Below are 12965 nucleotides of genomic sequence, written 5' to 3'. Positions count from 1 at the left end.
ACGTTAGTACCGCCATAACTCGACCAAGCGAAACAGAACAGAGCATACGAGCGACTCGCCGTGGCGGAATCTGTGTGTGGCCACGAAGGCATGTATAAATACGCGAGGAGAGCCGCGTATAACAAGTTATGGCAGATAAATTTATAGCATCTCCAGTGAAACGCCATTACTTTAAATGCACCCCTCTACTCGGGCGAAAGAGCCATCCTCTTCGACCGCACGACTCTTCCTTCTCTCTCCCTCGGCTGTCCTTCCGCGAGAACAAAACGGTCTCTATCGGCTTTTATGATTTTTAAATAGCTCGCGTGAACACTTCTGACGTCGCGGCGGTACGGCAGCACGTGGCCGTGTATGCCTTTTGTCTCACGCTCGACCGTTTCGATCTCTCAGCCGTTGCTTGAATGAAACGAATTAACATCATGCACGTTTCTTCACATGCATAAATAATAAGGCAATTAATCTTCTAAGTAAAAGTAAATTCATGTGTCAATTAGCGCGATGTAACATTTTTCTTTCAATTTATTCCCTCGGAAAATTTTCAATTTATCTGACATTCAATATTACAGTATCGCTATTATACTGCTGATTTCAAAAGACTTTAATAGCTCTTATAAAAACTCACTAGATATCAAGACAAATTATCAGTGATAATGAGTATTAGACATTTTCAGTGCGTACGCGCATCACATTATTACATTTGACAAATGCTCGATCACATTAATTAATCAACGATCCATGATCCTTGATCGATCAATCATAATACAGTCTTTGTCTTTTTTTATGTCATGATAATTGTACATAAATTTTTTGCCGTATTTCGAGATGCTGATAGTAAATATTTTATAATGATTACAGTATGATTTCTACATGATTGTATTTTATCTTCATCTAATAGCGAGGATAAATTTTATGGAGAAAAAAGAGTGATCCGCGAAAATGCAAAGTCGCGGTTCTTCCGGAACCGCACGGTTGCCGGAAGCCGATTGACAGAGAGTGACCGCTAGTTCGATATCGATCGCGACGCGACCTATAAGAACGAGAGTCTGACCACGGTGGGCCTTCTTCGTGGCCGTGTGGTACGGTGTGCCCTATAAGAAGTGATCGTTACTGCACGCCGCCCTATAATCTACACAGGCTAATGACGTCCATTACGTTACTGCGCGCCTCGACCGCGCTTCGGACCGCTCGCGTCGTCGTCCGCTCGCTTGGCCACGGTCTCGATACGCGACTCTCGCACGGCCGTGCAGAACACACGCGAAACACACAGAGACACGCAGTACGGCGTGATCGGTGAGCCATTTATACAGTTGCAGTCGCTATACTGTGGATTTTGCCTTGCATATTATCAACGATGAGTTCAAGAATTCGGCGCGAAATCATTTCTCCTGCAATTGTCATTCTTCTGATGCTCTCCGGAAATCGATACACACACAATAATATCATTTGAAACATCGTATATATAAATATATATAAACAATGTAATGTTGGATTGTTAATGGAAGATGCGCGAGAAATATATACGATACGATTTTTCTCTGAATTCTTAATTAGATGTAATTACACTCGTAATTTCTTTAGCAATATATCGTGCAAGCTAGATCTTGTAGTAGTGCGATATATTTGTAAAACAGGACAATCTCTTTCGCTTTTTATTGCTGTTCCAATTATAAACGAGTATTTATTAACTAAAGCAAAAAACGAAGCGCATGCAGTAATCGAGCATATTTGAATACACGTATAAAAAGAATGAGACGAGATGAGGATGGTAATTAGCGGTATTGACTATTTCGTTTCATTAAGAACCTCTGCAGATAATAAATCTCTGATTTATTATCCGGAACGTTTAACTTTTTACGAAACAAGGCAGCACTTTGGGTGAACCCATCCGAATCTTCGATGGCGCGGCGCCAAGCAGTTACGGTGAGATTAATGTATATTTATGTACATTTCCGAGTGTTTTTAAATCGACCCCGACATCTTTTTCCTTTACGTCTTTACCATACATAAGAGTCATCTTATAATTTCTAACATTATCGAGTTTTCCGACATTTTATAAAAATAATGTTCAAGCAAATTAAAAATTTTTGAGCGATAAAATCTTTATTCAGAGAATAACGATTAGCCGTAGCCGAATAATTACAGATGACAGATTCATAAATAAGTCGTCTAGAATATTACGTGATCCTTCGACATTTACAACTTTTCGAAAGGAGGGCATTTCTGCTTTGTTCTTCCGGTACCGGTATGTTAGAGTGAGTTCGGTTAAACGTCAATAAAGCACAAATAGTTCGCAAGTTCCAGTTTGTGCACACGCATAGACGTGTACGTAAATTTCGCACGGTGCAAAGTATGTGCGGTCACGTCTTTTGAACTGGCGTAGTTTCGATACGAACGCGTATATCCGCACTCGAGGAATTTATCCGGATGTAATAAATACCTGCCATGTATTAAGTGTATGCTGTCAAATAAAATTTCAAACGATGAGAAAACCACTAATTATTTCGTAAACAATGATCTTTTGCATAAACAAGACCTTGGATAAATTTGCGTAAAGAATTTTAGGAAATATGATTAACGAATAATTATAGCCGAATTATCAAATAATTGAAAAAGGCAGTTCTTTGTAAAGGATAACAGATTTAAAGGCGCGTGTTTTCATCGGATACCTTTCGACAGCCGAAAACGTTAAAGTGTACGTGCACCCTCGACTCGGGGCGAACATCAAACGGGGTGAGAAACGCGGAAGAAAGTGCTTCCTGTACTTTGGCACGCTGGTGGATGGGCTGCGGTGAAAGGTTGGATGTTAGACAGTCTGGAAGAGTCCTTTCTAGGTAAGGCCATTCTAGGCTGAAGGTAAAACGGGCGTTGCGCCGCATACGATACGCCTGTCTCTCCTTCTTGCCGATAAGTCGATGCGTGATTAGAGGGTGGCATTGTGCTTTGAGGGTTACCTCCCTCTCCCGCGTCTTCTTCCTCTTCCTCTTGCCATTCTACCGGCAATAATTACAAGCGTGGCACGGGGAAGCACCTCTTTGAGCTTATCGATTGCTCGGCATTAATAATTGCACGCCGAGCCTCGTTGACTGCGAATAATCACCCTGATCTGCCATCCGTCTCGAAGATCCTGTTATAATTATTATTATCGTTTAAGCTTGTCGCGCGCAAAATATCTTTGGTAAGAATTTTCGCGTGTTTATTTATTAACCGTGATGACAAATTAATGTAGTATAACAGATTGTTTTCCACTTTATGACGATTTGGGAAAGAAAAACGCTGCTTCATTATTCTACTACAACTTGCAAGTCCGGGGATAATCTTAACAGAAAGTTGTAAGATCTTTAAGAATGCAGCACGTCAGCTGAAAATTTATCCGCTCTCCCGATCTTATTGCTTCCTTTCTTTTGGCGCTTCGGGCTACCCTCGCTGAGTTTTGGGGTAAATTTCACGGGTCAAAGTAAATCCGATCTTCGAAGGAAGTTGAGAGGGGCGCGATAATCGTTACGAACGCGAAGAGAATTCCAGTTATACAGATTCATCAAGTTTTATATCTATCATTAGCATTCGCAATACTCGAGAAAATTGTGCTTACCGGTTTGCCAATATGTTTTCATTTACAATGCTTTCGCAAGGAACGAGCATGAGAGCGAAGATTAATGATGTTATTAATTTTATCAGGCTCGATTACTGATTCATTTATTGCGACCCAGTTTCAGGATGCCACTCTGCGTATAGAGACTAATTAGTCAATGCGTTTTGTATCAATCATCGATGTCAAGAGAACGTTACTGTGAAAATTTATTAAAGAGCTTCGATATTAACACTTTCAAATATTGATATATTTTTACGTAAATTTCTGCTTTTGCTTGCAATCTTCGAGAAGGATTCTAGTTCTGGAGCCACGCCGGAGATCGAAGCGTTTCGCTTTCACGATCGAAGATGTCGTGTTTACCGGATACACCCCGCAGGTGTCTTCAGGTAAATCAAGTCTCGCCTAAAAGATAGAAAAGAAAAGAGGGAGAGAGGCATCCAATATAATAAAGTAGGATATATTCGAAATGAGAAAGAAAAGAGAAGAAGGAGGAAGGGGAAAGGAACTCCGACTCATTCGTACTAAGAATGTATCGATATCCGTGTAACGATATCACGTGTGCCATCGAAACCGATAAATAACGTACGGCCCAGCATAAATCCCGCCTTCACTCCTTATAAATCCGGGAACGGATAGCGCGACGGACACGTTGGCCGCCGGATTTTACTAATTTTCTGTCGCATGCGGACTCGCCGTGCGCCATCATTCGGCGCACAAAGGGAGATAAAAGGAAAGGATGTTTAAGTTTTGCAATTTGGCTCTCTCCTTTCAGCTAGAGTCTTCCCTCCACTTTTTCCTCTGTCTCGGACCGAAAGCTTTCTTTCTCTTCAGACAGGCTCAATCATGCCATCCTCGTCTCGCTTCCACATCAGGCCACGTGTACGCGCAGGGAGTGGATGCAACGAGGCAATATATTTCTGGCATCCATTCCTCCTTCGCCTCGTTCATCCATTCATAATATGCATATGCTTTTGTCGTCCTGTCCCTGTTGGGCCCGTTTTTGTTGGGCCATTAGGGGCCCACGTATCAATTTTTCTTGTGCCCGCGACGCCACCGCCGCCGCCGCTCGACTCACAACAGACGAGATCACTGCAACGGAAATGCAGGGAGACGTAGATTTGCAACTCATGCATGGATCCTGCTATTACTGTCGATGGAAATTGAAAATGAAAGCCGGAAATAACACTACTCTCTGATTTCAATTGTAATAATAATTATAAATGATTATTATCTCGCTGGATCCAGCTAATCCAGCAAATATCGAATCGGCTGTCTGATAGAAACTTGTCGATAAATAATAATGAAATGTACTTGGCAATTTTTCTTACGAGATCAAAGCAAAATCCGTAACACTTAGCGTTTGAGAAAAGTGTATTCAATAAATCGATTTCTCAGAAGAGGACGATGATGAATCGGCCTTATCTCCGCACGACTAGCGCAATTTTCTAATTGCTCCCGGTAATTAAAGGTTACCCGAAGGATCGTCTTCTACTGGGAGATACTGGAAAAAATTACGGTAGACGTACCTTTCACTCCAATTCTTTATCACTTTCTCAACGTTCCGACCTTCGAGGTGCATCATGGAAGCAGTTTAATTGTAAATTAATTGCAGCGTCATACTTTACAATTTTTTGCGCCAAAACGTCATTAATTAAATCATTAAATTAATTTTTAGAATTAGAATAAGCATATAAAATTCGAAGGAGTTGTAATAATTAATAACTAGAGAAAGTATTAATATTATTATGCTAATATTTGTCATATAATGATTTTCAGGTAATATTGTGTTCTAGAATTCTGACTCAAAGAATAAAAAACCTATTATTATAATTATAAAGATGGGAATTTGGATATTTTGTATAAGCCCAGGTATTGATTTATTTTATTTTCGAGCAAATTAGTAATGTTTTACTCCTGTCCCGTCTTGGGCGATTTTGGTGCGACTAAAAATGCAAAGGGTCGTGTCCTGGCATGTGGAATTACCGACGCGAGGAAGCACGCTCGAAATTCTCCCTGTATCTCGAGATTCGATCTCCTGAGACGAGAGACGTGATTGCGCTTGCCTTATGATTCTCTTTCTTTTTTCGTGCCTCCCGATCCTCCCGCGAGGAACAAACCAGTATCAATATCCCGAGGCAGAATCGAGCCGTCACTATCCTTGCCGGGAAAGGACCGAAACTTATAACCCCGTAGAAAGGTAATGACCTTCAATAAACCATCGATCTGTGTGCTTGCATCGGGAATCCGCAGGACGCGTCGCGCGTAAGGACTCAATATAACAGTCTAAAAAGAGGAGGAAGAGGGGTGGATGAAGAGATGGGAGACTTGCCGCGCCCAGGATCACGGACCGGCTCGTAAAATAAATCGGTGACATCCTGGAAGGCTGGTTAGGCGATTTGTGTGACGGACAACGTTGTGGAGGAAGGGCCGCTGGTATAAAGACGTCACTGGTTAGCCCGTCTGACTCGATCTCGCGGGAATCACTGTATCGGCAGATTCATTTGTCAGAGAGACGTCTGCGTCGCGCGGCTGGAGGTCCTACCACTTATGATCGACCTACTGATTTCTTTATCAGTACCTACGACCTGATTGACTTATTATTATTTGTCGGAAGAACGATTTGGCGATGACGCGTCGTCAAGATTGTCAGCATGTAAGCGAGAATATATAATAAGCAGAAAGGCTTACATAAAAACATTTTGAATGACAAAAAGTTTATGATAATTTAAGATACAAGTACAATTAATTTTATATAATATAATGTTCTATATATGTTTCCATACATGTTCCTATATATATGTTTCCATGATAATATTTTTACACACAATATTACATATCATAATAAATTTATATAAATAAATTACATTTTAAAGGAAATAATGAAGAAAACTTTCAAAAAATTAATTAATGAAATAGATTAATTAAAGATCATAATTATGCATTATCGAAAATAGTTATAAATGTTATAGAAAAATATATCACCACCATATATATATATTTATAAAATCAAATATCTGAATTTATTCATATTACTGTTAGAAATTGCACAATCTATCTGAAGAAATAATTTATTGCAATGTCAATTATCGCGCTAAAAATTTCCAGGAAAATTCTCATGTTATACATCAAATACTCTATAAAAATGTTGCTAAGAAAAATTATCTATTGCAAAAATGATTTTGTGCGATGGAACTAATTTCGCGTATGCGTCGGATAATAACAGTGAGTTTCATCTCGAAGAATGCCTGAGTTCTCGAGGAACATTACGCAACGATTATAGTCACGATTCGCGATTGCAATGACATTACGATCGTCGAAATGTCATCACTTTCAGTTTATAAATTTTTCACATTGGCACACAAAGATTACCTAGATTATGTTGTCATAAATCACGGAGAAGAAAAGACTTTTTTTAGCATTTGTGTGCAACAATAATTTCTAATCTGATGATAAAGATCTGTATAATGCAAGACAAACGATCTTCACACCTGATACCCGATACAGCGCGATAATTTACCTCGCACAATTTAATGTACACTCCTTGTGTAATATATCTATACATTATATCTGCGCGCAATATTTGTTGTGGAAGATGTTTCAGAATCGATCGCATATAAATAAAAGCTAGAAGTATAACAAACTGAAAAGATAAATTCTTTAAATATTTATTTTTTATTTAATTTGGTTTCTTTACAATTTTAACTACTTAATATCTATAACATTGTATAAAAGATTAATAAACATTATATTAGCAATACTAAGAATATATATTTCTATAATACTAAGAATATTTATTTATTGAATTATTTGTACACCAAAAAAGTGCATTTTCCTAAAATTAATAATATATCGCGCAAGACATATAGATCATGAATATTAATGCAAGGTATAAATCTCTTCGCAGGCACACCCGTTTCCAAAAATTTCTATCGATACGAAACGGCGTCTACCTGCGCCATGGGTTATAAAAAAAATCCGATCCGCGAAAATATATCATTCTAAGAGATCATTGATCGAGAGAATCGAAGCCGAACGATATCTAAGGCGATATAAATGTATAGGACCACTTAAATCATAATTCAAGAAAGGGAGAGGCGAGTGCAGTGCGTCACCCATTGTCCAAAGGCGGGTGTGGTTTGTCGCTGTTGGACCAATGCGTAGGATGGTCTACCTGGGTCTCACCGGGCCCTGAAGAAGGTTATGCTCGTCTCTCTAATGCTAATATAGTCTCCGAAATTGTATGAAGGCGAGACATATCCCGTCGCTAAATTCTGCGACCATAAATCCGTTATACACCTATATGCATAAACGCACTTCTCTGTGATGTTAGTTCCAATAATTATAGTAGTAAGTTTTTGACAGGATTCTTCCACAAAATAATGTCGGTTGATTAGCATAGAAGAAATAGAAAAAAAAAAAATTTATATATAATATATTTTATAAAGACTTGTATATATAAGAAGAATGGTTTCTTTTTTTAGAAATTATATAATTATTTCAATTACAAATATAAAATTCAACATGTACGATAATTTCTTTAAATAGTAATGATTTTAAACACTGGTAATTTGAATCTTATATTTATATGTTACAGATTAGCATTTTAGTAAACGCAGTCAATTCTGTTGCACATTAATAGGTGAGTGACCAACTTTTATTTTATGATAAACAACAAGTACATATAGAAATATGTTTTAACCTTTTATCTATTAAATTTCTATTTACTACATATAAATTTATACACTTTCTTTCTATACTTGACGTGTATTTTTATTTCCTTTTTAAAAGCTTTTTAATTATTATAAAATAAATTAAACATTTCAAATTTAATTTTAAAAATTTCTGTTTTAAATAATTCTTGATACTACTCTATCTTTTCAAAAACTTCATCAATTCGTTTGCTGTTTGATATTAAATTAATCAAATTTGGAAATATCATATTTTGCGAATTAAAAAGCGCAAATTTTAAGACGTTGATCACATACTCTACTAAGGATTTTAAATAGAAATAAATAAAAAATATTATCATAACTAATTCTAAAATGTTACATCAAGTTATAATCTTCGTAGATAAGACTTTCATTTTTCTTTAGCAACGATGAATTAGATACAGAGTGCGAGCGATTCTAAAGGCAATGAACTGATGCCTTTTTTTGTCTAAACGGCCATAAATTCTCAGATAATGCAGGCCGCCTCACATATTTCGAACATCGCGACGCAAGGGTGGTCAGGGAAAATAGAGGAGAGGGGGGAAAAGGGAAGTCGCAAGGGGAAAAGGATATTATTAATATTTCAGAATTTATAGGGCGATATTAGATGTGTGAACCCACTATATAGTCACGGATGCGTTGTGGGAGCCGGGCATGAAGGATCCAATCACGCAGCTACGCTGTCCGTTATGGCACATAAATTGATATTATATACGGAACCGTGCGTGTTAGCGGCCCGATGTGCGATGCATATATGCGGGTATCTGACGCAAGAAAGAAAGATTCCCCATCTGGGCATCTCTCCCAGATCGAGCCATCGAGCTGGTGTCAATTACAATTACTGATTCGAGATTGATCTTATACGGGTAATCATTATTATTAAGTAAGATCTCCTTGTGTAGACAAAGAGAGCATGTTTCACGAGAAATTTTATGGCAATTGTCCGATGCCCGCGTTCGATAATTTCGACCGATAGAGAGATGCTGTGTGGACCGATTAAGTGGAAGAAAACAATCAGGAGAAGGATCGCATCGTTTAGAATATTAATAAAAATGAGAATCGTATTATGTATAATTAATAAAAATAATTGGACTTTTTAAACAATTTTAAATTTTGAATATAGTGCAGATTCAAAATAAGAATATTTATAAGAATAGATCTAAAATATCAAAGTAAGGCAATTTCAATGATAATAGTCGGGAGGATTCAAAGCAATCTCGTATCGTGGCATATGTTGTTATAAATGCATGACGATTATATTAGAGCATCAGATACTTTTAACGGTCCATGGCAGCGCGTTTTCCGGATCCTGAACATTGGTCGCACCGAACATCGTGGACTTTTCTTCATAGTGTGAATACCATAAGCGCGATAAATTTCCCCTTCAGAAACGACAGAGAGAATTCCAAAAGTTTCCGATTCAAAAGGTGGCGGGGGGAAGAGAGACAGGAGACAGAGAGAAAAAGAGAGACGGAGTGTAATGAATTATGCATGAAAGCTTCGATTCGCGGATTAAGCGAGCACAGCCCGTAGTTCTAGTGCCTATTCTTCGTCCTGGAAGGCGGAGGTAACCAACCGGAGCCGTCCGTGGCGAATGTCGAAAGACTCGGACCGTATAGAATGAAGTGGAATCGTCAAAGGGACGGAAATCCGTGGAAAAGATGACCAAAGCGATCCCCAGTTTCCTTTGAATAACTTCATCCTCGTTACCAACATCGCGAAGCGACGATGGTCTGTCGCTGTCGCGAGCCTGCAGGAAATAATTAATTTGTACACCGCGCGAAAATCTTTCTGCTAACGCGCGTCGCATACGGATCCGTTCCCTCTCGTCGCGCGAACGTATTATGTGTATAATCTGCACGTAACAAAGAGATACACACATATATGTCTTTGTAGCTGGAATTAATTAAGAATTTAAAGATAATTTTCCTTATGGAAATTTTAACGTAAACAAAATTAGATCACATTCGGAAGCTACATATGTGCATTTTGATCATTTTTCCTTCTCTTTTTAATAATTCATTTACACTCATACTTGTGTAATTATCTGTACGCGTTTTATTACATGTAATTATATGTCCTTCCTCGGAAAACTCGCCGAATTCTCGGTATCTTTAGAATTTTACGGAAACCGCGATGCAAGGGCTCGTAGGTCGAGCTTGCATTCTAGCACGTATGGTAGTTTCCAAGATGGGTATTTGATAGGATGCGGCCACGTAGGATGTATACGTATATGCGGCGTATACTCGCTAGATTAGGATGATATAATTACGGCATTAACATAAGTCACCGGGCAGGCACAGCCATGGAATAGTAATCGTGTCGAACACGTGTGCGCCATCGTCATCGTTTGTTTCATTTTATTACTGCACTTTCGTTCTCCCGACCGGTCCGACAGTTCTTCAGGTTCACGAGCGTTCAGTCAGGGTTAACTCTAGCCTAAATGCCGAGATATTTATCGTGAACTCTGTCGAGAAAATCTCAGAAAAGCATCACCATTACACAATAGTAGTGTCGAAAATTCTCTGTTTTGGTTGTTAATGTAATTAACATGACCCATAAAATAATCTACTAGAATCTATTTAGAGAAAAAGAGTACTAGAATACCATATAAAAAGAGAGAAATGTACATATATATATATTTTTTTACAAGATAATCGTTTATAATACAGGTTCATCTCATCATCTTTCTGTATGTCTATAAGAGAGAGAATCTATTTCAGATCTTAAATTATTCTCATGTGACAGACAGGTGAAATTGTAATTTAATTTAATCTTTATCGAATTTTTCAATTACTGTTTGAAGATATAATTTAAATGTCATCAATTGTACAGTAACTCAATAGAGATCTATTCACATATATATGTTTCATTATCTCTTTAACACATTCTAGATTACTCAATTTATTATAATAACGCTTCTCATGATTTTATTTTGATTTATTTATGAAGTTGATAAATACGTATACCTTTATTCTCGTAATTTGCAAACGTGGATCGCACAACAATTTGCAAAAGTAAGCCCGTTTTTTCGTCGATCGTGAATTTTGATCACGCAGACGACGTTTCGACCCCAAACTGCATTGCGAAAACCGCTGTCGCGTTGTCCGGGTCGCAAACGAGTTAGTCTTGGTCGCTGCCATCAAAAACCGATCGGTCGGTGTGGATACCTTAAGACGCATCATAATTATCATGAATCCCCGCACGCCCCGAGGCCTCCCCTGATCCCCTTCCATGCGCGGGTGGAATACGAAGCAGTCGGCTTTCCCTGTATCAGGTATGAACGTTTCTATTTATGGCCGCCGGCTCCCGGCCCCGACGAGTTATGATATTGTTTCGGCCGGTTCTCGGAATCTACGCGATCGGTGACTCGGATAAACTGCGGAGGAGAGATATAAAAAAAGTAAAAAAATAAAGTCGCCGCTGAGGTGCGAGCGAGAGGTACTTCTTGCCTTGTATCTCGGTACGTATTGAACGGACAACACAGGAGAGACGAGCAAGAGAGAAAGGGAGAAAGAAAGAGGGGAAAGGATATATAATTTTATTTCTTCATCAAACGATGCGCATACACAACTCGCCTATCTTTTATGATCGCTTGACCGCTTCATTAGTTTGCCAACTTTCCGAAGATCTTAAACGGATAGCCTTTACGCTCGTATTGATTATGCTGTTTTAACGATTGTTCAATTAACACTTTTGACATTTTTGCGCAAATAATTTTATAAATAATATTATTAACATATATGTATGAAAGAAATAAAATTGATTAAATCATTTATAGAAAAATTCTGCAAATACCAGTTTAAAAAAAATCTGAATTTATTTATGTATAATTCAACCAATTAGACAATTCTGTTATCATTATATTTTGATTGGAGATTAATTCTACTGTTAATTCTATTGTGGAAGAAACGAAATGTTTAGCCTTGAGTTTATGCGTTTCACCAGTAGCGAATAAAATGACCACTGATGCATCCAATAGGCTTTGCCTATCGGGATTGTATTTTTGATTGTGTAAGTTCTATCGTAGAACTCTTTCTGACGTGTAGCCACGTAAAAGCGGAACAGAGAGAGAACGGGAAAGTTGACCCTCTCGAGAGTTGACCGAGGTTAGTTATGGAGCCGACGGTCCCTGCACGCGGTTACAGAAGTATTTGAATGGCTGTCGGCCCTTGTAAGCCGTCAAAAAGTCAAAGGGAAACCACTAAAATCAGTTAGGGATCTCAACTATGTACGAGAAGAAGAGAGCGCGACGATGACTGGCGCGAGAAAGACAGGACGCTGGCTCTCCTTCTTTCGTGAGGAAGAAGGCGACAACCTTCTCGTGCGAAAGAAGAACGAAGAGGTGAAAGAAGACACGAGCCGGCGTGCGGGAAGATGGGGGACCTTATGGAAATTTTCTCCTTCTCAGAGAGACCGTTATGCACGTCTCGCCTATTTCCTTGACCAAACGCTTATTGGCCACATTTTGTCCTCGAGACAATAGTCTTTCGTCCTTTATGGCCGCGCCGATATCTCAGTTAAAGAATTATAGTCAGGAAGTCGCTACACACTTTGGAACGTGAACAGATACCAAGGTCTTTAAGTCTACATATAGGATTTATGACAAAATGATCTATAATTTCCAAATACTCTATGATGCGTTTATCAATTAATTTTCCCCTAAT

General features: G+C 38.5%; 1 protein-coding gene and 1 long non-coding RNA gene across 5 annotated transcripts in view; one reads left to right on the top strand and one right to left on the bottom strand.

Annotated features, from left to right (window-relative positions):
• The window catches only part of LOC145960608 (uncharacterized), a 54016-nt gene extending 45663 nt beyond the window's left edge, over positions 1–8353 (top strand). For all 3 annotated transcript variants that reach the window (XR_014435415.1, XM_083080206.1, XM_083080205.1), the window contains one exon: positions 8184–8353. Coding sequence is in view for 2 of the 3 variants with exons in the window: in XM_083080205.1 (XP_082936331.1) it covers positions 8184–8225 (42 nt within the window). In the remaining variant the exon portion in view is untranslated. The remainder of the gene's footprint in view (positions 1–8183) is intronic.
• The window catches only part of LOC145960609 (uncharacterized), a 546781-nt gene that overhangs the window by 274052 nt on the left and 259764 nt on the right, over positions 1–12965 (bottom strand). The gene's annotated exons all lie outside the window — the stretch shown is intronic.

Source organism: Camponotus vicinus, unplaced genomic scaffold, assembly GCF_025532165.1.
Source record: "Camponotus vicinus isolate PSW18456_S1 unplaced genomic scaffold, iyCamVici1.0 SCAF_10, whole genome shotgun sequence".
NCBI classification, from domain to species: Eukaryota; Metazoa; Arthropoda; class Insecta; order Hymenoptera; family Formicidae; genus Camponotus; species Camponotus vicinus.
The sequence above is the reverse complement of the archived record's forward strand: the minus strand, read 5'-3'. Positions and strand labels throughout refer to the sequence as shown.